Source organism: Nannospalax galili, unplaced genomic scaffold (genome assembly GCF_000622305.1).
Source record: "Nannospalax galili isolate Female #2095 unplaced genomic scaffold, S.galili_v1.0 scaffold476, whole genome shotgun sequence".
Classification (NCBI taxonomy): Eukaryota; Metazoa; Chordata; class Mammalia; order Rodentia; family Spalacidae; genus Nannospalax; species Nannospalax galili.
The window spans coordinates 1635917-1659052 of NW_008338274.1; the positions used below are offsets into that span (position 1 = coordinate 1635917).

A 23136-nucleotide genomic window follows, 5' to 3' on the forward strand; every position below is an offset into this window, starting at 1 on the left:
GGGGGGGGAAAAAAGAAAAAAACAAAAAAAAAAAAAAAAAAAAAAAAAAAAAAAAAAATCGATGTAAAAAACCACTCCAACCACTTCATGATTTAGGCAACAGAACCGTGAATTTTCCACACTGGAAATGGAGACCAAGATGGGAGACATCTCATGTGGGTAAATTCTACCAAAAAGACTCTTAAATGAGGAAGAAAGGCACCTATGTACATAGTAAGGGCATTACATCCACCATTCTACTCAATAAACTTATAAAAGATGAACCATGAAGTTTTATGCTCCTCTCATGATAACATGTCTTAGGTGCAACAGGAACTCAGTGCTTATAGAAACCTTATTTGTACAGCAGAGCAGTGAACTGGTGCCATGTCTTTGTCAAAGTTAAAGCATTTTCAAAGGCAGCTATGACAGACTGTACTGGGGTTGTCTCCAGCTTCTAATTCCATGCTGCAGTTCTGTCCATTTTCCACATAACAAACTTATGTGGAAAGATGAACGGGATAGAGACGTCCAAGAGAGTTGAAAGTGAAGCTCAAATACAGACCAAATTCTCTTCATTTGGGAAAGGTAACGCAGATGAGATGGCAGCCTCTGTATTCAGGCAAGACTGTGACTGTTCACTTAGAATTTATCCTGATTCTGCCTGGACAAAGAGACTACATGTTCTCTGCTTTTTGAACTTCAACTGCAGGCCAAATGGTTATAACTCAGGAAGGAATGCTACACATGGCAAAGTCCTTAACAATGCCACACAGGAGCTACAGGAAAATAAAAGATGAGCTTTGATGGAGATTCTAGAACCATGCTGAGTGTCTATGATTATAGGTTCATTTGCTATTCACCATTTTATGCTAGCAAATACATTACAACAAATTAAATATAAATTAATGTATTAATTTTTCCCCCCAAAAGGGCTATGTAGTTTTATATGGTATTACCTGTATTATCGCCACTGCCTTTGACATAGTAGCCTTTTAATCCCAAGTGGTACAATTTTCGATCCCTGTGAAGCAAATTACATAATCCATATTAGAATAAGTTGAATTATAAACCTGTAGAGAAAAAAGGCGGAACAATGCACAGATTAGAGGTTAAGATTAGAACAAAAAGGTTAAGAAACAGAAAAACAACCTGGAAATACATTTCTATAACAGAGGAAACCAAATGTTTTCCATGGACTTGTAAAGTATAAGCAACGTAGCAGTTCCTTACACATGCTAGCACTTCTGGGTACTGGAGGAAGACTGATATTTTTTATTATACATAAACAATGAAGTATTTTCTAAATTTTCTTGTAACACTTGAGTATATCTTAATAGTAGAAGATTTAGCTTACCCACATATAAAGCTCCACGCATACCTTAGACTATTTGCAAACATAGGGACTACCTACTATCCAGCTGACCAAGTGTCCATGGTCTATGCAAAGGTAGTATGAACAATGAAGTTCTTATTATTAAACGTTTCTTTTGGATGTCTACTTCCAATTTTTTTCTTTAACTACTATGATTGGAAATTTCCTTACTAAAAAAATCCTAACAGAACACTTATAAGATTTTTCTATCAGTATTGTTTTATGCATAAGTTTGACAAAATAAACTCCACTGTAACTATAAACTTGTGAGCTGTAAATACTACCTCCCCTTGCCCCTTTTCTTTGATATGGCCTCACCATGCAGCCACGGCTGGACTTGAACTTGAAGTCTTCCTGCTTCAGTATCCTAAATGCTAGCATTATAGGCATGAACCACCATGGCTCTAACACTAAATTTCTGATGGACTTTAATAAATTTCACAAAATAAAATTCTTGTGTACTTTATCTATTTACTATCCTCCTGCTTCTGAAGGGATACTTTAGACAACATAAAGTGGACAAAGACTCCCACAGAGAACAGGGAGGGGATGAAGGGCAAATGTGCTTTGGCAACATCTACTAGCTCCGCTATCCACCAAGAACAGAGTCACTGTGGATAAGAGAGGGAGTGGGAGTCATATACAGGCATCAGTGTTTCGTCCATCAGCACTTAAGAATACGGGACACTAAGGTATCAGATGGAGAGGTCCAGTGGGATTGTCATTCTGGTTACACTGGGAAAATAAGGAAATAGATTGAGGAAGATAGTCAAGCTTTTCCTTGGTGAGGGAGGTTACTTAAGAACATAGTGTATATAAGACATCTTCTGACAGCCGGGAAGGCAACAAAGAATTCCAAGGAATTAAGCAAGTATAAAAGAAGCTTAAATGAATCAGCTGTGGTGGCACATGCCTTTAATCCCAGCACTTGGGAGGCAGAGGCAGGCGGATCTCTGAGATTGAGGCCAGCCAGTCTCAAAAACACCAAAGTAAAACAAAACAAAACAAAAAACACCACAACAAAAACAAACTTAAATGAATATATGCATGCAAATTTGTGTATTACAATACGTATAAATACTGCTGTCTCCTGGGAGGGTGTAGAAACAGAAATACAATGAGCACACAACTTTTGCAGCTTTTGGTTTTGTTTTTTTTTAAGCTTTTGGGTTTTAAGTACTGTAATGGCTAGTTTTAACTGTCAATGGCTAGTTTTGACATGATCTAGAATCAGCTGGGAAAAGGGCCTCTGAGAATATCTGTGAGGGATTATCTTAATTACATTAATTAATGTGGAAAACACATGCCTACTGTGGGTGGCACCCTTCCCTAGTGTGGGAATTCTGGCAGGTGTAAGTGTAGAAAGGGGGTTGAACACTTGCATGCATGCATTAACTGCTCTTTTTTTTCTGACTGTGGACTTAATGTGACCAGCTCGTTCAACTCCTGCCATTGTGACTTTCTTGCCATGATGGATGACAGCCTGGAACTGTGAGCTCAAATAAGTCCTTTCTCCTTTAAGACAAGGTCTCACTGTGCAGCCCTGGCTGGCCTAAAACTCACTAGGTAGACCAGATCCACCTGCTTCTGCCTTCTGGATTCAAAAGTATTTTTATCACAGCAATGGAAAAGAAACTGAGGTAAGCTTCCACTAAAAGAATGAAGCTACCTTGGAGAATAGAAGCCAATGAACTGAAAATATAGTCTGAGTTATCTTGTTGTATCAAGGGAATGTGAGATACAGCACACAGTCAAGAAGAGCCACCCTGAAGGGGCTCCCACTGGCAAGAGTAAAGACTATGAAAAGCAAAACCAAACAGCAATGAAATACAACTCTTTTTTTCTTTTTCTTTTTTTTAATGGGGCTTTTTGCTACTCTAGCATTCCCCCTTCTGAAGAGGTAACCCTAAAATCTTTTAGGGATTAGATAAAAGCTCCCAAATACTTTTGACAGTTTTGGCCTTGGAACAGAGTATGTTGCTGAGAGGCCTAAGGATATGACTTTTAGCCAAGAAACTGGGTACTTTTCTTTGGAGTCTTTTTACCCTTAACTGCCTAGCCAATTCCTACTTCCTATTATTATCACACCAACTGCCTAGCGATGAAAGCTCCCAAATATTTTCAACATTTTTGGCCTTTGGAACAGAGTATGTTGCTGAGAGGCCTAAGGACATGACTTTTAGCCAAGAAACTGGGTACTTTTCTTTGGGGTCTTTTTACCCTTAACTGCCTAGCCAATTCCTACTTCCTATTCTTATCACACCATCCTCTGAAGAATCTCTGAAGAGTTGGATACAACTCTTAAGAAACTTTATAACAAAAAACGGTAACCCTATCATTTTGGCATAGCCTATGTTTTATTCGAAGCACACAAGATTTTTTTTTTTTTTTCTGGTTTTCAACCAGCTGTGGGAACATTAGAATTTTATTTAGCCCAAACTCAGTTATAATAATATTCACCTGCATTAGTTTTTTATTGCTTTTGTGACAAATTATTCAAGTTTCATGGCTGAAAAATGATACTGACTTATCATCTTCTAGAGATTATCAGTTGTAGAAATAATTCCAAAATAGGTCTCACTGGGCTAAGTCAGGGTGTTGCAGGGTGGTATTCCTTTGGATACACCCAAATAAGCATAATCTTCATTTTTAAACTTTATTATTTTTATTTCATGTGTATGAGTGTATTGTCTGCATGTATATAAGTGCACCCAAAGAGGGCATCAGATTCCCCTAGAACTGGAGTTATGGAAAGTTGTTTGCCACCATGTGGGTGCTGAGAACTGAACCTGGAACCTCTGCGAGAGCTGCCAGTGCTCTTAACTGCTGAGCTGTCTCTCCAGTCCTATAATCTACATTTTTTTGGGGGGGGTCTTTTGGAGACAGGGTCTCCCTGTAGTCCCTGCTGGCCTGGAACTCACTATGTAGACCAGGCTGGCCTCGAACTCACAAGCCTCCCAAGTGCTGGGACTAAAGGTGTGGACTACCACACCTGGATAATCTCCGTATTTTAAGATGAACTGATTATCAAACTTAATTCCATCTTTAACTTAATTCCCTTTTGGCACTGTGCTGGATAACTTTAGTGTCAACTTGACACACTTGGGTTGAGGAAGCCTCAACTGGGGAAATGCTTTCATAGGACTGGCCTGTGGCCATGGCTGTGGGGCATCTGTTCGATTGTTGAGTGATGTGGGAGGGCCCAGCCCACTGTGGGTGGTGCCATCCCTGGGCAGGTGGGCCTGTGTTGCATAAGAAAGCAGGCTGAGCAGGGGCCAGGGGAACAAGCCAGTAAGCAGTGTTCCTGCATGGTTTGTGCTCCAGCTCCTGATTCCAGGTTCTTGTCCTGAGTTCCTACCTTGGGCTTCCTGCTGAACTGTGACCCGGGAGATGTAAGCTAAATAAAGCCTTTCCTCTCCAAGTTAGTATTGGTCAGAGTATTTTGTCACAGCAATGAAGAAACAAACTAGGACAGGCATGGAACATAATATACTCATGGGTTATGGGACTGATGCATTGACATTTAGGGGGCATCATCATCCCACTATCATACCATCACATTGACGTGTGAGAACTAGATAATGGCTTTTCTAGCTTCCCTGCATACCCTCTCCTTTAACCATCGAAGCTTTGCTACTAATAAATCTCATCCGTGACCTATATATACTACAATGGCATCTGCTTCTTAACACAACTAGATGTATCAACCCTAAGGGATCCACATTCCCAAGAATTACAGAGTCAGAACTGAGAGAAACATGGCTAAGGATGTGGCTTGAAGGTACAGCACTTGCATAGTGATCACAAGCCTTAGATTCAATTCCATATGTTGCAAAAATACAAGAGGAGGAGAGGAGGCAGAAGAGGCAGGAGTCTTCTAACCTCTGTTTCAAATGTAGAGCGAAGAGTTAACTTGCCCAAGGTCTACAGCTGACAATAAACATAGCTAATCCAAGAAACACATTTTTTACATCCAGTGTAAGTACTTTATATCTGACAGAACACAAAATACTTTTTCATACTATCACAGAGCCACTGCACTGATTATTTGAAAGATCTTCATAATTTTTAAATTATATTTTCTTCCTACAATGTACAGGAACTTGAAGTGCATCTTAGAATATTACTATTTCTCTATACTGAAATACTATCCTTTGAAACAAAATATTGGTTACATTATGCTCTTTCCTATCTTTTAAGGAGAGATTCTGCAACCTTGTCATTTCATGGAAAAATCAGATCTTAACCACCAATAAGGCATCTGGTATAACCATCGTAAATTCAGGGCCGTCTACAGTCTACAACATCCCACAGGTTCTGGCCCTGCCTAATTCAGTATGTTTCTTTCCCAGTCATTTTGTTCAGTTTCACACTTTCTTTAACAGGCTGTACAGAGTTCAGCTTGCTAGGAATGCTTCCTTCCATTCAAACTTCTCCCATTTATTTCTTCAAACCTCTTCCCAAGGCTATTTCTCCAAAGAAACCTTTGTGATCCTTAGAGAAAGGTTATGTCCGTAGCAGTAGAGTGGGAGCTGCAAAAACAATCTGCCCGCAAGCAGCCTCAGGACTTTTTAAGAGACAGCCACTCAGGTGAAGCCAGAATTCTCGACTTTATAGCAAGAAATATTCTTAGGAAGCAGAGTTGCAGTTTAGGAGATAGTTTGAACATAAAATGAAGCATAAAAGGTAAAAACAGAGGAGCGCTTATGAAAGAGTCCACATGGGTACAGGCCTTGTGTGTCTTAATAGTAGGCATATATACAATTTGGTGGTCTCTGAAGTAATATCTCAATAGGTTGCTAAGAAACTCAAATGAGATTACAGAGCAGCTCCAGAAGACTGACAGGATTATAACTGGTAAGGTAAAACCCTAGGTAACAAGCAAGGGTTGTATAGGAAGTTAAGATATTTTTACTGTAAACAAAAGTCTTGTGAGATTCCTAGAAAATTTCAAGTTTACATCTAGGAAATGAGTAAGGCCATAAATACTTAGGTCTTCAACATAGCTCACTGCTATTTTAACGTTCTTTTACTTATTTGTGTGTGTGTGTGTGTGGGCACACATGTGCCATGGATGGATGGCTTGGTGGCAAGCACCTTTACCTGCTGAGCCATCTTGTCTCCCTATTTTAATTGTTAATATTTTTTGGCTTTTTGAGAAAGGGTTTCCCTGAAGTCCCAGCTGGCCTGCACCTCATATGTAGACTAGGCTGGCCTTGCTCTCATGGTGGTCTGCCTGCCTCTGCCTCCCCACTGCTGGGATTAAAGGTGAGCATCATCACACCTGGCCACACAAGGCCCTATCTGAAGGTTCTTATCTCAGATGTTGCTGTAGTAAAGGCATATTGTCTCCATGTAAACAATCTTCACAGTAGATTTTATTAACCACGTGAGAATTCTTGACTCTCAGCTGACAAAAGACCTCACTCAGACTCGGGAGAAGTTCCATTCCCTTCCCAGGGCCCCACGGTTTTCGTTGTCTTTCTATCCTGTCACAGATCATTACCAAAGCACTACAGAGTACTCTCCATAACTGTAATCCAGGAACTGTGTAACAAGCTATCTTAATGCAGTAGCGATCTCCTTTGCTAGAAAGTAAACTCAGTGAAGACTGTTTCCATCTTATACATCATTGCCTACTAGCTTACCTGATTCCTAGGGGCACAAAACGCTTCCTGAATAAATGCATGCTCGATTACAACAGGAATGGTATTTTTTACATTATATTTAACATGGCCTTTCTTTTGAGATTAATTTTCAGATTTCTTCCTAAAAACACACAATCAAAAGAAATTCCTCTAAACTTAAATTCTACTACATTAAACTATAAAAACCACTTTCACAAAGATCTGGACGTAACAGGAAGCATGTGAGATTGGGGTAAATACACATTTTCTAGACATAATTCACACAATATTAGACGTTCCAGCTTGCGCATTTGGTTTGGGAAGATTTTAAAGTCTGAAAAGAAATGCTCTGCATAACGTTACTCAATTTTGAACCTTCACTACCTTCACCGTATTTGTCACACCTATTACACACCTCATTCACCCTCATCTTATTTTTTCCTTACATGGGGTCTTGCTAGGTATAGGTCAGGCTGGTCTCGAACTTCCAATCCTTCTCCCTCAGCCGCCTAAGTGCTAAGATTACAGGCGCTCGCCACCACACCGGACTCATTTAATTTTGAGATCTCTCCTTATTTACAAGCACGAAATAACATGTATATCAGCTACCGCATTTTTTCATCAAAATTAGAATGAATCTTCCACTTAATAGTGCAGTGGGTGGCCATTCCGTGACGCCTGAGGGCTTCCGAGTTCCTTAACCATCACTTGCCCAGCGTAGCTAAGGTGTGGGAAGAAAGGCAGTCTGCAGCTCCGGGAGCATTCCGGGAAAGGTACCAGGCAGGCGCGTCGCTACTCACTCCACAAAAGCCCTGGAGCAGAGGCACTGGATCCTGCAGTCCTCCTCGTGGTCTGCGACGAAGAGCACCATCTCGGCCACGTGGTTCCACTTCTCGCAGCACATTTTGTCTCCCCGAGGCCGCTCCGGCGTCCGCAGCCGCTCTGTGCCTCTTCCGGGCGAGTGGAGACCCGGAGGCCTGCCAGCCACACGAGACTAGGAACTCGCCCCGGAACACTGGAGCCCGGGCCCGCCAGGCGCGCCACCGGAAGAGGCTGCGGCGAACACCGGAAGGGGCAGGGCGGTGTTACCCTCCCAGCGCCCGGGCGACTTCCTCATAGAGCTCAGCGGAAAGCGGCTGTGCCTGAGGTTCCCGTCTGTCTGCAGTCCAGCCGCGGGAGCTGGCGACGTCTTGACCCGCCGCCCAGTTCCTTCCGCGCCAGGTGCGTCGGGCCCATTTCGACCTCCCCTGCGTACGGAGCGTTGGCAGCTCCAGGTCCCCGTGGCCTCTGCGCGGCCTGGCCAGGCTCTCCGCCCGCCGCAGGTCCCGAACCTCCGCCCCGCCGCGCTTTCCTAGCTGGTGAGGCGAGGGTCTCGCCGGCCCAGTGACCTCCCAGCCCTGAGGGTCCTCGGATGGAAGCGGGAGGGAGGTGTGGGATGCTGGGACGGGCCATGGCGCTGTCTGGGCGTCCTGCCTGTATCCCTGTGACCTGACAAGTGACAGCCTCTTGGAACGGCATCTGGATCATCTGTAAAATGGGGGTGGAACAGCCGTAACCACCCGATGGGGCAGAAAGGACCAAAGGAAGCCATCAAACCTTTCGTGGTCCTCTTAAATAGTTTGAGTCGTTACAGACCTTGTAGACGCCACGCTGTCTCGGTGGCCGCGTTTTTCTGCCTGTAAAACAGGTTCAAGCTACTAACTAGTTAGAAAAAAATATACACGTGCTCGTAAGTAGGATGTAAAAAACTGTAACCCCATTGCTATATTGGAATAAAGGCGTGTAATGTTCCTTGAGACTGGCCAGGTTACTACTAACTAGTTAGAAAAAAATATACACGTGCACGTAAGTAGGATGTAAAAAACTGTAACCGCATTGCTATATTGGAATAAAGGCGTGTAATGTTCCTTGAGACTGGCCAGGTTGCTTCCTAAAAAGCTAAGCAAGTTTAGACTTGACAGTTGTTGCATCATTGAGGACTTACTTAACTTAATTTGTACTCTTAGTACTGAAATGTCATTGTTACTTTCTAAAGGTTATATAAGAACCCGAGTTAAAATTCAGACATTTAGAATGCTTATTTGTATTGGACCACATTTATGAGTGGATGGAAATAACTTAAATTTCAAAGAAAATGCTTATTCCTATATCCTTACTGCTGCTGTACTTTGAGGCAAAAGATGTGCTGAATTTAGGCATTTAATGAGACAAGAGTACTGCAGTTGCAGATACATCCATTTAAGTATGTATTATAATATTGGGATGAGTGACTAGGCGAAGGTGGGGCTTCAGTGGGCAAAGCTACTTGCCCACCAAGCCTGATGACCTGAATTTGATCCCTAGACCCCACAGGATAGAAGGATAACTGACTCCTGCTGTTGTCCTCTGACCTCCACAGGAATGCATTATGCCATGGCACGTGCTTCTCTGTACACACACACACACACACACACAGACATGCACACATGATAATGTAATTTTAAAAAAGCTTTATGCCTAGTATTGTACATATTCATGGGGTACAGGGTGGCATTTCAATGCATGTGTACAGTGAGTATTCATGATTAGACTAGAGGAAGTGATACATCTGCCATCTCAGATATATCATTTCTTTGTGTTGGGAACACCCATAATGTTCTCGTAGCTATTAGAAATACTCAGTTTTTGTCAACCATAGTTTTCCTACTGTGCTTTGGCATGGTGAAAGTGAATTCCTCCTTGTTGGCTGTGTCTGTGCCCTCTGCATCCTCCCTTCCCCTGCGTTCTTCCCGAGCTCTGGTAGCCACAGTCTTCTATGTCTTTTTTTAAGTAGTTCTTAAATTTGTATTTGTACAAGTGTTTTGATTGCTAGTATGTTTACTGGTATGCATGTAGTGCTCGTGAAGGCCACAAGAGGGTGACAGAGTTGCCATCTGGGTGCTGGGAGTCAAACCTGGGTCCTCTGGAACAACAGCAAGTGCTCTTAACCCCTGAGCTGCCTCTTCAGCCCCTTTTCTATGTCCTTGACATAAACTAACTTCCACTAGTTAGGGGCTCCTAGGTTGGTTCCATATCCCGGCTGTTGTGAACAGTGGCTGCAGTAAATGTTGCTTTGCAGATGCCTCTTCAACACACACCTTTCATTTCTTTTGGATATTTACCCAGTAGCAGGGTTTTGGTTCTATTTTTAGTTTCTCCCAGGAAACTTCATATTGTTTCTGTGATGGCTGTACTAATTAACATTTCCACCAACACTACACAAGAGTTTCCTTTAGTCTGCATTCTCACTGGCTTTTATTATTCTTGTTTGTTTTGATGCCAGATCCTCAGGCACCTAAGCAAACCTCTAATACACTTAGCACATGCCACATACCACTTACATCCCAACCCAGCTTTTTTTTTTTTTTAATCTTTTGCTAATAGGCATTCTAAAGAAAATGAGATGATAATGTGGTTTTTATCCTTTTTTGTGATTATTTTGGTGATTTTATCAGTTACTGTCTTGTTGCTGTAATAAAATACTTGACAAAAGCAACTTTAAGGAAGGGTTTATTTTGGCTTACAGTTTGAGGGTACAGCCCATCAGTGCAGGAAAGCCATGGTTGAAGGAGCTTGTGGCTGCAGGTCACATGGCATCCATAGTCAGGAAGCGGAGAGCTGTGAAAGCTGCTACTCAGCTCCCTTTCTCCTTTGCCCTGGACCCCAGCCTATAGAACAGTGCCACCCACATTTAGGGTGAGTCTAACCACCTCAGTTAACCTAACCAAAAAGAGTTCTTCATAGACATTTCCAAGGTTTGTTTCTTAGGTGATTCTAGATCCTGTCACACTGACAATCAAGATCAACTATCACAGTGATAGTGAACACTTTTTCGTGCGGTTTTTTGCCATTTGTGTAGTCTCCTGAGGAAAGGTCATTCAAGCCATTAGTCCTCTTTTTAAGAAAATAGTTTTCTCTTGTTTTTAATTTAGGTGTATGAGTATATTGCCTGAATGTAAGTGGACCTATGCCATGCAGTGCTGGCAGATGTCAGAAGAGGGAGTTGGATCTTGTGGAACTGGAGTTAAAGATGGCTATTAGCCACTATATGGGTGCTGGGAATTGACCAGTACCCGGGTCCTCCCCAGAAGCAGCCAGTGCTCTTAACTGCTGAGCCATCTCTCCAGCCCCATTAGTTCTCCTTTTAATTGAATAATTTGGACTTCTTTTTGCTGTGGAGCCTTTTGAGGTCAATATATTTTAGAAATAAATGTGTTATTGGATAAAGAGTTTACAAATAATTTTTCCCATTGTCAGTTTTTGCTTTTGTTGCCTGTGCTTTGGGGGCATAGTTTTCCCTGCATTTTTGTCTTTTACTCCTAAGCAGTAAAGTGTTGTCTTTGAGTCTTTGGTCAATTTTGAGTTGATTTTCTTGTACGTAGTGAGAGACAGGGGTCTAGTTTCTTCATGTACGTACCCAGCTTTCTCAGCACTGTTTATTGAGACTTTCCTTTTTCTAATAATACTTGCTACCTTTGCTGAAAATAAATTGGTTGTGAAAATGTGGTGAATTTGTTTTTAGATTTCCTGTTTGGCTCCACTAGTCTGCTTTGAAGTCAGATATGGTAATAACCTCAGCTTTGTTCCTGTTGCTCTGGAGTGCTTTGACTATTTGAGGTCTTTTGTGTTTCCTTATGAACTTTGGGATTATTCTAGTTCTGTGAATAACTTTTTAATTTTCTGAAGAATGTCTTTGATATTTATTGAAATTGCTTTAAATCAATACATTATTTTGGGCAGTGTGCACATTTAAACAATATTCTTCTAATCCACAAGCACAATGGAATGTTTTCCCATGTTTTCATTTTGTCAGTTTCTTTCATCACTGTTTTATACTTTCCTTTGTGGAGGTTATTCACTTTCTTTGTTAAAGTTATTCCTAGGTTTGTTCTTTCATATGTGAAACATCTCATGTAAGTTTCATATGTACATTGTGCACATAGCTGGAGGTAATTTTGTATAATGTTGTTGTGCCTGCAGTTTCACTGTCACTCATTGTGTGAGGTTGTGAGATCAAGTGTGGAATTTTCTACTTGGTGGCATTCAGGATTTTGGAGCAGTTTGGATTAGTGATCCCTAACCTGTATGAACTTTGTACTATCCTCAGCTTGGGGTATCTGCCTGTGATCTTAGAACGTATGCTTTGTGGATGATTGACCTTCCATATGTCTAGTACCATTCTCTTACTATTCTACTCCGTAACTCCATTCCTGGTTTTCTGGAGGAGATACTAAAGAAAGCCATAAAATCGTAAGATGTTACATACCATTAAAAACTGTAAATGAGTCTAGATTATTATGGTCAGTTGTATTAAGCAGTAACCGTCAAAACTTCAAACTGTTGGTTGGGCCTAGGCAGAGTTTCTTTTAATCTATATTAAAAGTCACAAATTGTGTAAATTTAATAAAGACACAAAGTGTTTAAACATCTCAAACATACTGAGCTATAATTCACTGTTACACTGACCATCGTTTTACAGTGTGTAGCTTCATGATTTTTAGTATTTACAAGACTGTACAATCATCATACTAATTTTAGAATATTTCATTATTCCAAAGATACTTCTGCTTCATTAGCTGATGTCACTTTCATTTTCCTCTCACGCAACCCCTGACTACTTTTCCTGCCTTTTTGGATTAGCCTATTTTGGGTATGACATATCAGTGGACATGCACTATGTGTCCATCTGTCTGTATTTTTTCCCCTTCTAATATACCATTTTAGGCTTAACCATGTTGTAGCATGACTCTATTCTATGGCTGAATATATTGTATTAGTTATATGAATATATCATTTTAAAAATCCACTCATCAGTTGATAGACATCTGAACTGATCCACTTCATGAATATCTGCACAGGTTTTTGTGTGAATATGTGTTTTCAGTCTTCTTGGGCATACTCTAGGAGTAGAATTGTTGGGTCATATAGTAACACTATGTTTAACTTCTTGAGAAACTACTGAGCTGATTTCTGAAGGTAACAATTTGTTTTATTTTAAATGATCAAACTTTGGTAAATTATATTCAATTCCTTTATTTTCTTTTGTTTGTTTTTTGAGACAAGGTCTCAGTGTATAACCCTGGCTGGCCTCAAACTCACAGAGATCCTCCTGCCCCTCCCTGCCTCTGTAGTTCTGAGGTTAAAGGTGTGCACGCACCATGCCTGGTCATGATTTAACTCTTGATAGTGGGTTGACTAATATAATAGTTTTTTCTATTGTCAACTTGATTTGATTAAGAATTACCTAAGGCACTAGTGACACCTTTTGCTGTGTCATTTCCAGAGAGGGTTGACTGAATAAGGAATTGGGGTTTGGGGCTGAATAGAAAGGGAAAAGGGAGAAGGCATGCTGATCATTGGTGTGCTGCTTTCTCTGCTTCCTGTTTGGTGCTCAGGACCAAGCCTTGCTGGATGACATGCCTCCCCTGCTGTGATTCACTGCACTGCTTTGAACTGTGAACCAAAATAAACCCTTCTTACCTTAAGTTGCTTTTGTCAGGTATTTGATTGCAGCGATGAGAAAAGTAACTAATACACTTACTGAGGTGCTTAGTGTATGCTGTGTTCACCTGTTGACAGGATAGACCCGGTTTTCTCACAAGTAAATATTTTGGTTCCGAGGGAATCCGACTAAATCCTCTATTAGTCAAGTGTAAAAGGCCAGTTATCAATATTTTGTGTGTATGTTTTTTTCTTTTATTTATTCCTTTCTTGCCTCTGAGATGATTTTCATTAAGATTACATAATGAGTTAATGCAAAACTGTTTCTAAGAGCAGACTTTGAAGCACTGAAAACATGAATGAAAGAAGGAACTCTTACACAGGAATTGTGTCATGAGGGTAATGTAATTGTGTTTATCAACCATCATTTTTTACTGTTATTCTGTCTGGTTAAGTTAGTAAAAAGGGATGCAGCCAATTATACATTTTAAATTTATACTTTTCCTTCATAGAATCAAACTTTTAATAGTTTTATTAAGATAGTTTCTTGGGCGAGTCTTTATATAATGGTATTAGGCAGTAGTCCTAAATAATGCATGGTTCATCTTACATTCCATGACTTTGCTGTGTTTTCAGAGTGCACACACAAGCTGAAGACAAGTTACTTCTGTAAGTCAAGTAGCTGTGTTGGAGAATGAGTTTTTAAAATACTTTCATAGTTTCATTTATGTTTTAGGAGAAATTTTAGTGACTAAAAGATAAAGTACAGATAATTTTTTATTATTCCATAATGCCAAAAGAACAGATATGCTTTTACGTAAACTGTTTCTCTTTAAAGGAAAATATCCAAAGATGTATGTCATCATTTCCTAAAGGTTTTGATTACTTTAGTGAGTCAGATGTTTATGTTTTCTATTGTGAAGGACACAGTTAATCTCAGTTCAACCTCATTTAAGTCCAAATGTTTAACAGGAACCGTGTAAGATATGAGTCAGATTACCAGGCTTGATCTGAAATTTCACTCCTCATCAGCTTTTTCCTCTCAATTACAATTGGCAGTTATTTCAAAAGCTAAACCCCACAACACTTGATGATTTTACAGAGAAAACCTTATAACATTCACAGTTAAACATTAGCAGTTCATTCATTTTTGGAATTAAAATGACCCTCATAGTACTTATGTAAACTAGAACATTTGACTTTGTAACTGTGAAGAGAATAACTCTGGATTATTTTTCTCTTCCAGTGTTGAAATTATAACCTCCTGTGGCAATGAAGAAAGAGACTGAATTTGCCATTTTCATCTAAAGAAAAATGATAGACAGCAATCAGACCTGTACCGTGGGACAGGATTCCATGCCCTATATGACTTGTCTGATTCACGTACTTGAAGAATGGTTGGGTGTGGAACAATTGGAGGACTATTTGAATTTTGCAAACCATCTCTTGTGGGTTTTTACACCACTAATACTTCTAATACTTCCTTACTTTACTATCTTCCTTCTCTACCTTACTATTATTTTCCTTCATATTTATAAGAGGAAGAATGTATTAAAAGAAGCCTATTCTCATAATTTATGGGATGGTGCAAGAAAAACTGTGGCCACTCTGTGGGATGGACATGCTGCGGTGTGGCATGGTAAGGAGGAATGGTGTGGTCTCTGCTGCTGTCTCATCTAGCACTGATACAATGGAAGGGATACTTATAGTTCCTTGTTAATGTGTTTACATGTATTATATGTATGTATTGTATGTATGTCTTTAAGTGATTTTTCCTAAACACTGTTTCCATTACAGAACTACACAGCACTGTAGATTATTACTATGAGCTAAAATATGAAAATTGATACTTAAAGTGTTTACAAGGATATGAGGTTAGTTAGAACTGTACAAGCTTTTCTTCTTTTTCTAGCTTAGCATACATACTAAAGTAATGGCTTTTTTTTTTTTTTTTTTTTTTTTTTTTTTTTGGTCTTTTTGAGCCAGAGTCTTTCCTGTAACCCCAGCTGATCTGGGACTCACTATGTAGACCAGGCTGGCCTTGAACTCACAGAAATCTGCCTGTCTCTGCCTCTGCCTCCCAAGTGCTGGGAATAAAGGCATGCACCACCATGCCCGGCCAAGTAATGGCTTTTATTGTGACATTTTCATGTGTATCTATCATTACACTTGTTCTTACTCACCCCCTCTACTGCCTTTCCCTCTCTCCCTCCCCACTTCTTGCTGTCCTTTCTCCTTCCTAAGTAGTCCTCTCTGTTTCCTTGTGTTCCATTACCCACTTCCCTTTAGACTGCTTCCTGTCTTCATAGTTGTCTATTTTGATATTATTATTATTATTCCTTGCTTGTTAAAGATTTAATTTTTATTGTGTGTGCCTGTAAATGTGTGTGTGTATGTGTGTGCATGCATGTATGTGCATGTGCTTAAGTGCACAAGTCTGGGGGACAGGGGTGCCTGTAGAGGCCAAAAGAAGGAATTGGATTCCCTGGAGCTGGACTTACAGGTGATTGAGAACCATCTGACATTCGTAGTTTGAACTGAACTCTAGTCCTTTGCAAGAGTGGCAAGTGCTTTTAACCACTGAGCCATTTCTCTCGCCCCACTTGTTTAGATTTTTGAGATGAGGTCTTGCTATGTAGCCCAGCCAGCCTGGAACTCATAGTCCTGCTTTTGCTTCCTGAGTGCTGGGATTGCAGCAAGTGCTACCATGCCTCACTAGAATCTTTTAAAAAATTTATTTTTTGATTCACTTATTTTTGTTTTATGTGTGTGTGTGTGTGTGTGTGTGTGTTTTGCTGTATAAATGTAAGTATATTGCATGCATGCAGTGCCCACAGAGGCCAGAAGAGGGCATTGACTCTCTTGGAACTGGAGTTAAAGACCATTGTTAGCTGTTGTGTTGGTGCTGGAAACTGAGCTGAATCCTCTGCAAGAGCAGCCAGTACTCTTAACCACTGAGCCATCTTTCCAACCCAGAAACTTTATTTTTAAAGAAACTTTTAAAAAAACTTTAATTATTTAGTATTTTTTCTATTCAAAATGTTTGATTTTACTAATGTGGAAGTTTCTTAGTGAAATATTATATCATAATAATATTACATGAAATAGAATTGTATACTAAATTTACCCATTTTCTATTTGATTCATCTTAGAGATTAGTGTGTCGTTCTGGATAAGTGAGATAAGCAGTAATTTCTCTCTAGGAAATTCCTTATTATTTGAAAGACTGAGATGTACACTTTAAGTTGGCTCTTTGTTTGGCTGTCATGAAAATTGCCCTCTGGTTATCTGTTTTAATGGACTTGGTGTTTTCCTTGACCAATTTTTACTTCATTTTTCAGCTAATTTTTATTTACCTTATTTGTCAGTGTCTTGTGTTTGGACTATACAAAAATACCAAGAATTCAATTGGTATGTGCCCAAGTCCATTTTCCATTGCCATGACAGAATCCCTGAAACTGAGTAATGTGTAAATGCTCATGATTCTAGAAGTCCAAGAGCATGAGGCATGTCTCTTCAGCTCCCGGTGACAGTCTCATATTGTGCACACATGGCATAAAGGTGGAAGGGCAAGGAGGAACCTACAAAGACGCAAAACATGAAGGATGACTTTGCTTTACAAGAACTGCTGATTAAAAATATTATGAGCAAATATTGGGCGTACACAATGAGATTCACTGAGATGTTTCCACATGTGCGTACATCGTGCACTGCTCTGTCACCCTCCTTCCACTCAGCATGCTTCCTAGTGTCAAAGGTTCTTTAGTCTCTTTCTGTTCCCTCTCCCCATCAGAGGAACTGATGCAGGTCCTCTGCAAGAGCAGTACATGCTCTTAACCACTGGGCCATCTCTCCAGCCCTCACGTTTTTTGTCTTTCTGTTGTTTTACTCATTGTAATGTTGACCAGTTATATCCATGTTGTTGCAAATGACTGGATTTCATTCTTTTTTTAAATGCAGTAGTAAATACTCCATTTCTTAACAACCACATCTTTATTCATTCATCTACTGCATGGCATCTGGATTGAATCTATATTTTAACTATTATGAATAGCACCGTAGTAAGCATTGTGAAACACGTGTTGTTTGGCACGTGGATTTCACCTCTTTGGTTGTGTACCCAGTAGAATTGCTGGGCTGTATAATGAGTGTCAGTAGTGGCTTTTCCATACTATTTTCCATAATGACTGTGCTAATTTACATTTGACAAAATAGTATGTGAAAGTTTTCTTTCCTCTATGTTGTCTCCAGCATTTGTTATCCCCCCCCTCCTCCATTGGGGATTGAACCTAGAACCTCATACATACTGGTAAAGCATTCTATCACTGAGCTACATCCCTCCGTGGTTTTGTTATCTTTCAATGCTAGCCATTATAACTGTGGCGAATGATACACATTGTAGTTTTGTTGTGCATTATTTTGATAATGAGTGAAAGTCAACATTTCTTCATTTACTTGTTGGTCTTTTATATGTCTTCTTTTGAGAAATAGGTCTTCCTGGGCCAGTGGTTCATAATTATATCCCAGCACTTTGGAGACTGAGGCAGGAGAGTTCAAGACTAGCTTGGGCTATGTCGTTACATGTCAGCCTGGGTTACAAAGTGGTTTGCTGCCTCAAAACAAAAAGAAAAAGGGAGAGAGGGAAGGAGGGAAAGAAAAAAGATCTCTAGTTCTTTAGACCATTTTTATTTGGATTTTTGGGGGGTTGTTCATTCTTTGAGCTTTTTATATGCTCTGGATGTTTCTCCTATAAGTTGTTTCTATAATGTTGATTTGCCTTTGCTCTGCAGAAGCATCTTAGTTTGATGTAGTCCCATAGTCTGTTTTTACTTTAGTTGCCATGCCTTTGGGTCTTATCTAAAAAAATTCAAACAGCCTCCTCTTAAGGTAATTTAGTTCCCCAGTAGTAAAAACTTACTTCTGGGAGACAGCATTAATCTATTTGGAAGGACTCTGCCCCATCATCTAAACATCTCCCATAAGGCCCTGTTTCCTGTAACTACTACATTGAGTAATTAAACCTCAACATTTATTTTGGTGAGGCACCAGCCACATTCAAGCCAAAGCAGCATGTGACAAGGATGTAGTGTGTTGTTGAGCTGTAAGATGGTTTCAGAGGACAGACTTTGAGGTAGACACTTTACCCATCTCTGAGGTATAGGCTGCTGTTAGGAAAGATCAACACTGATATGCTTATGAGGCTAATGTGTTGTAATAAATACCACAATCGTACCTATTAATCCATTTTATTTTTTTGAGTCCTTATTCCAAACACTGTCAGATGTCTTACAGCATGATAGAGAGACTTTATGTGCTGTCCTCATTTTACCCTTGAGAGAACAGAGGCTCAGAGAATTTATTTCTTAAGTATTTAGGAAGGAAAATGAGGACACAGTCTCTGACATAGGGCTGTAAGCCCATGCTCTGCATTGTGAGGTACAGTGGCTGCACTTTGGGGATTCAGGGCCCAAAGTCATGGTATTCTGCAGATTTGCAAACAAGAACCATATGCATTGAAATTTTTTTTTTTTTTTTTTTGAGACAGGGCCTCCCTATAGCCCCAGCTGGCCTGAAACTCCCTATCTGGCCTGGATCTCCCTGAGATCCACCTGTCTCTGCCTCCTGACATGTGCCACCATGCCTAGAATGTTTTGAATTTTTAATATTTACTCATTAGAATTTCTGCTGATCAGTTTGAATCTCATGGCCCTTCACTGTTTTACACAAAGCAAGATGATATTTCAGCATACATATGCCTGTCTGCAGAGATTGCATATTGATGGTCTTTGTAACAGTGGTGGGAATTTCCATCTTCCTCCAGTATATACATCCTTTATATTTCAAGATAATGTATAAAGGAATTTGAATTTATTTCCATTTCAGGGGACAAAATATAGGTAAATTGAAATTAATTTATTTTATAGTGGAATTTTAAGGTAGTTCTAGATATGTATTTATGGCTCTGAGGAAATAACATATTTAGTACTTAATCTGTTTTAATGTTTTATGATAAAGTATTTTGTTTTAGTAAATGGTACTTTCTTAAAAGTTGATTTTATGGCATGAATAAAAGGCATTTGTGTCTATATTTGGATTTTGTTTTATTCAAATCAACTTTAATTTATGCTTTTTAATCTTTAGAAACATAAAAAAAATTATGATCTTTGTAAAAATGTAGCAATACAGGAAAAAGCTACCTAAATTGTACTGTGCAAATGAACTTTATTAAAATTTTGGTCTTTTATCATTCTTATTGTGTAGCCATTAAGTTTTCTCATAAATCTGACTTTTAATGACTACATGAAATAATATAAATCCTGTAATTTATTTAGTTATCTATTATTGAACAGTAACTTGTTTATAATGTTTTTACTGTTTTAAATAAAACAATCTTTGTCTAAGAATCTATCCAATATTTTGAAGTCAAACTTTATCCTCAGACTGTTTACTCTAAGATTTTTAAAATTATTCTGTGGCCAGGCATGGTGGCGCACACCTTTAACCTCCAGCATTGGAGAGGCAGAGTCAGGTGGATCTCTGTGAGAACATTGAGGTCATCCTGGTCTATATAGAGAGTTATAGGCCTGTTGGGGCTACAGAGAGACCCTGCCTTAAAAAAAAAATTGTGATTCTTATGTGCTGTGCAACATACTACCAGTATTATACCATGAAGCACTATTTGATGCTTCTTAAATAGCTCCATTTTATTTGGGGAGTAATGAGTCAATGAAGTACGTTCCTTCAAGTTGATAAGCAGCCTTTTAAGTGAAACCTTTTATTCATTTAAAAAAATATTATTTACAGAAAATGAGAGTAACATTCCTAGAAAACTAGGGTCTTGATATTTATTGGCTTCCCTGAAAGTTAATATAATAAGGAGAAGTCCTCAGGACTTTTCTGAGAACTAAAGTGTTTGTATTTTAACACAGTTGTATAGTAATAAGGATCATAATTTTAGAGAAATAGAAATGCTTTATCTTCGGGGGCTTTAAATTTTAGGTTTATTTAGTATTTTATGATTTTATTTTTGTTTCATACAGTAGTTTACTTCATATAAAATGATGTACAGATGTGTATCATAGAAAATAATTTTTAAAAATTCATTATTCCTGACTAAAAATTTGAAGACTAAAAACTACTACAATTATAAAGGAAATCCCTGAAATGTGATTTAGGAAATCCCTAACAAATGTGTAGGGATGAAGTGTGAAGGCAATTCCAATAACAGAGAACTGTACAAGGGTGCTGTTGCCACCACTATTTAATATCCTGGAGGCCTAAGAAGTAGGTCCTGTAGTGAGGAGAAAATAAGAGACTTGAAAGAAACAGACTTATCAATACTAATTAGTTCAACAAGGGAACTAGATGTAAGATCAGCATGTAATTAGTAACTGCCAATATACTACCAATAATCACGTTTAAATAGTTACATTAGCACTGACTGCTCTTGCAGAGGGCCCGGCTCAGTTCCCAGCACCCAAATGATGGCTTACAATTGTCTGTAACTCCAGTTCCAGGGTCTCCAATGTGCTCTTCTGCCTCTGGGCACCAGGCACTCACATGGCGCACTACATGGGAAGTGTGGCTGAGAGTACAGGCAATGCAGCGTACACAGGACATAAGAATAAGTAGATCTTAAAAAATAGTTATCTTAAACCACCATTATGCTCATTTTTTCTTAAATAGGAAAAATTCTATTTAGAACTAAAAATTCTATTTAGAACTGAATGAATGGATTCTTAGAATAATCACAATGTTATTCTATAGTCCACACTCCAAGCTCTTCTATTAATTTGTTGTAGTTCCAACTGAGTTTTCATGAAATTCAAAAATTTGTATTGAAAAATCAATACAAAGGCCAATTTTAAGCCGGGAGTGTTGGTGGTCAGTCTGGTCTACATAGTGAATCCCAGGCCAACCAAGGCTACACCTGTCTCCAAACAAACAAAACACAAACAACCCTCCTAAAACCCCTCAAAAACCCCAAACAAACATAAAAAGATCAGTTTTATTAAAAACAAAACAAAACAGTATTTTTCCCATCATGCCAAGCACATTTTACTAATATTTATAATGATTGAGATTATGGTCTTGGTATGGAGTAAGAATTGTCACACATAGATAAGCAGATCAGGATTCAGAAATGTTAGTAAGTGTCCAAAATATTTTCTTAGACCAGCAGGAAAAAAAAATTAAAAAAACCAAAACTTGATGACTTTGAAGTGAGGAAGGTCTTAAAGCTATTTTAAAGACATAGGATTTTAAATATGGGATAGATCATAGTTTATTTACAGCCTATTTTAGAATATAAATTTGAACTAAGCACATTGACTCATACCTGTAACCCCAGCATTTTAGGGGTACAGAGACAGGAAGATCTTGTGTTCATGACCAGCCTGAGCTACATAATAAGATCCTGTTTCAAAATAATAAAACCAGAAAATAAATTAGTAAGGGGAAAAAATCCATCTTAAAAATATAAATGGAGGGCTGGAGAGGTGTCTCAGTGGTTAAGAGCACTGGCTGCTCTGGAAGAGGACCTGGGTTTGATTTCCAGCACCCACATGGCAGCTATGAACCGTCCTTAACTCCAGTTCCAGGGGAATCTGAAGTCCTATTCTGACCTCCACAGCATTGCACAACACAGGTGCACTCACATGCAGGCAATGGGCTTTATTTGTAGTTGAGTTTAATTCTTTTTTTTTTTTTTTCGAGGACTATCCAAAAAGGTGACACCTTCATATGGTTTGCCATAATACATAGATGTGTAAACTTAATGGCTCAGTGGTTAAGAACACTGGCAGTTCTTGCAGAGGACCTGAGTTCAGTTGCCAGTTCTCACCTGGTGGCTAACAACTGTCCTTAACTCTAGTTCCAGGGGATCCGATGCCCTTTTCTGGCCACCACAGGCATTGCACATATGGGTGCACATAAAATTATGCAGACAAACATACACATAAACTGTATCAATCAAAAATGTATTTAAAATATAACTTGATGATAAATTAGGAAGGATCTGTTTCTTAGGAGATTATCACGGAGTTTATTGTACTGGTAGTCAAAGTAGAAGGCAGATAACCCATTACAAAATAAATCTTTGTCACAGAGGAACTACTCAGGTTTCATGTGACTTGACTTGCAACCCTCTCCCTGGAGGGTACTCTAGTAAAAGAAGTCAGAAGATTGGAGAGTGGTTGAAGAGAATTGGATCAGAGCAGAAGGAAAGACATCTTCACCAAGAAAGTCACATTGAGTACAGAAAAGAGCTGCTTTTAATGGGCCCCAAAGTCAGAACCCACAGATCGAGGCTTCCCTTCCCCGGACAGTGGTTGGATGGTTGGTGACAGTAACTGTCTTTGGGACTGCTTTCTGCATGCTTCCAGTGCACATCAGTTCCCCCACGGCTTGGTGGTGACCCCAAGTGGGAGCTGGTGAGGCTGCACTTTGAAACTGACACCGGGAAGGGAAAGGGATGGATGATAGACTTGAGAGTTAGTGGAGGCCAAATGCAGAACTTGGTGACTGAGTGTAGGGTCTGGGAAGGAGGCATTAAAGTGCAATACAATTTCTATTGCTAGACGGAAACATGGGACAGGAAGTGCCTGAAAGGCAAGGAGGAGCAGCAAACGGAAAATGCATTCATACGAAATGATCCAATGTCTCTTGAGAGCTTAGGACCTGTGAGGCTTGAGGATA

The 23136-nt window shown here is 39.4% G+C and overlaps 2 protein-coding genes across 5 annotated transcripts in view; one reads left to right on the forward strand and one right to left on the reverse strand.

The window, feature by feature from the left end:
• Tgs1 (trimethylguanosine synthase 1) overlaps nt 1-8016 on the reverse strand; it is a 42578-nt gene extending 34562 nt beyond the window's left edge. Inside the window, exons 1-2 of the mRNA XM_008833080.3 lie at nt 7782-8016; nt 939-1003 (exon numbers count right to left, since the gene is read on the reverse strand). Coding sequence (XP_008831302.1) covers nt 939-1003; nt 7782-7885 — 169 coding nt within the window. The 5' untranslated portion in view covers nt 7886-8016. The remainder of the gene's footprint in view (nt 1-938; nt 1004-7781) is intronic.
• A 50-nt stretch (nt 8017-8066) lies between these two features.
• The window catches only part of Tmem68 (transmembrane protein 68), a 35087-nt gene continuing 20017 nt past the window's right edge, over nt 8067-23136 (forward strand). For 3 of the 4 annotated variants that reach the window (XR_003849536.1, XM_008833082.3, XM_017798132.2), the window contains exons 1-2: nt 8067-8202; nt 14687-15079. Coding sequence is in view for 2 of the 4 variants with exons in the window: in XM_008833082.3 (XP_008831304.1) it covers nt 14755-15079 (325 nt within the window). In the remaining 2 variants the exon portion in view is untranslated. The remainder of the gene's footprint in view (nt 8203-14686; nt 15080-23136) is intronic. The other variant, XM_017798133.2, reaches the window with a different exon arrangement.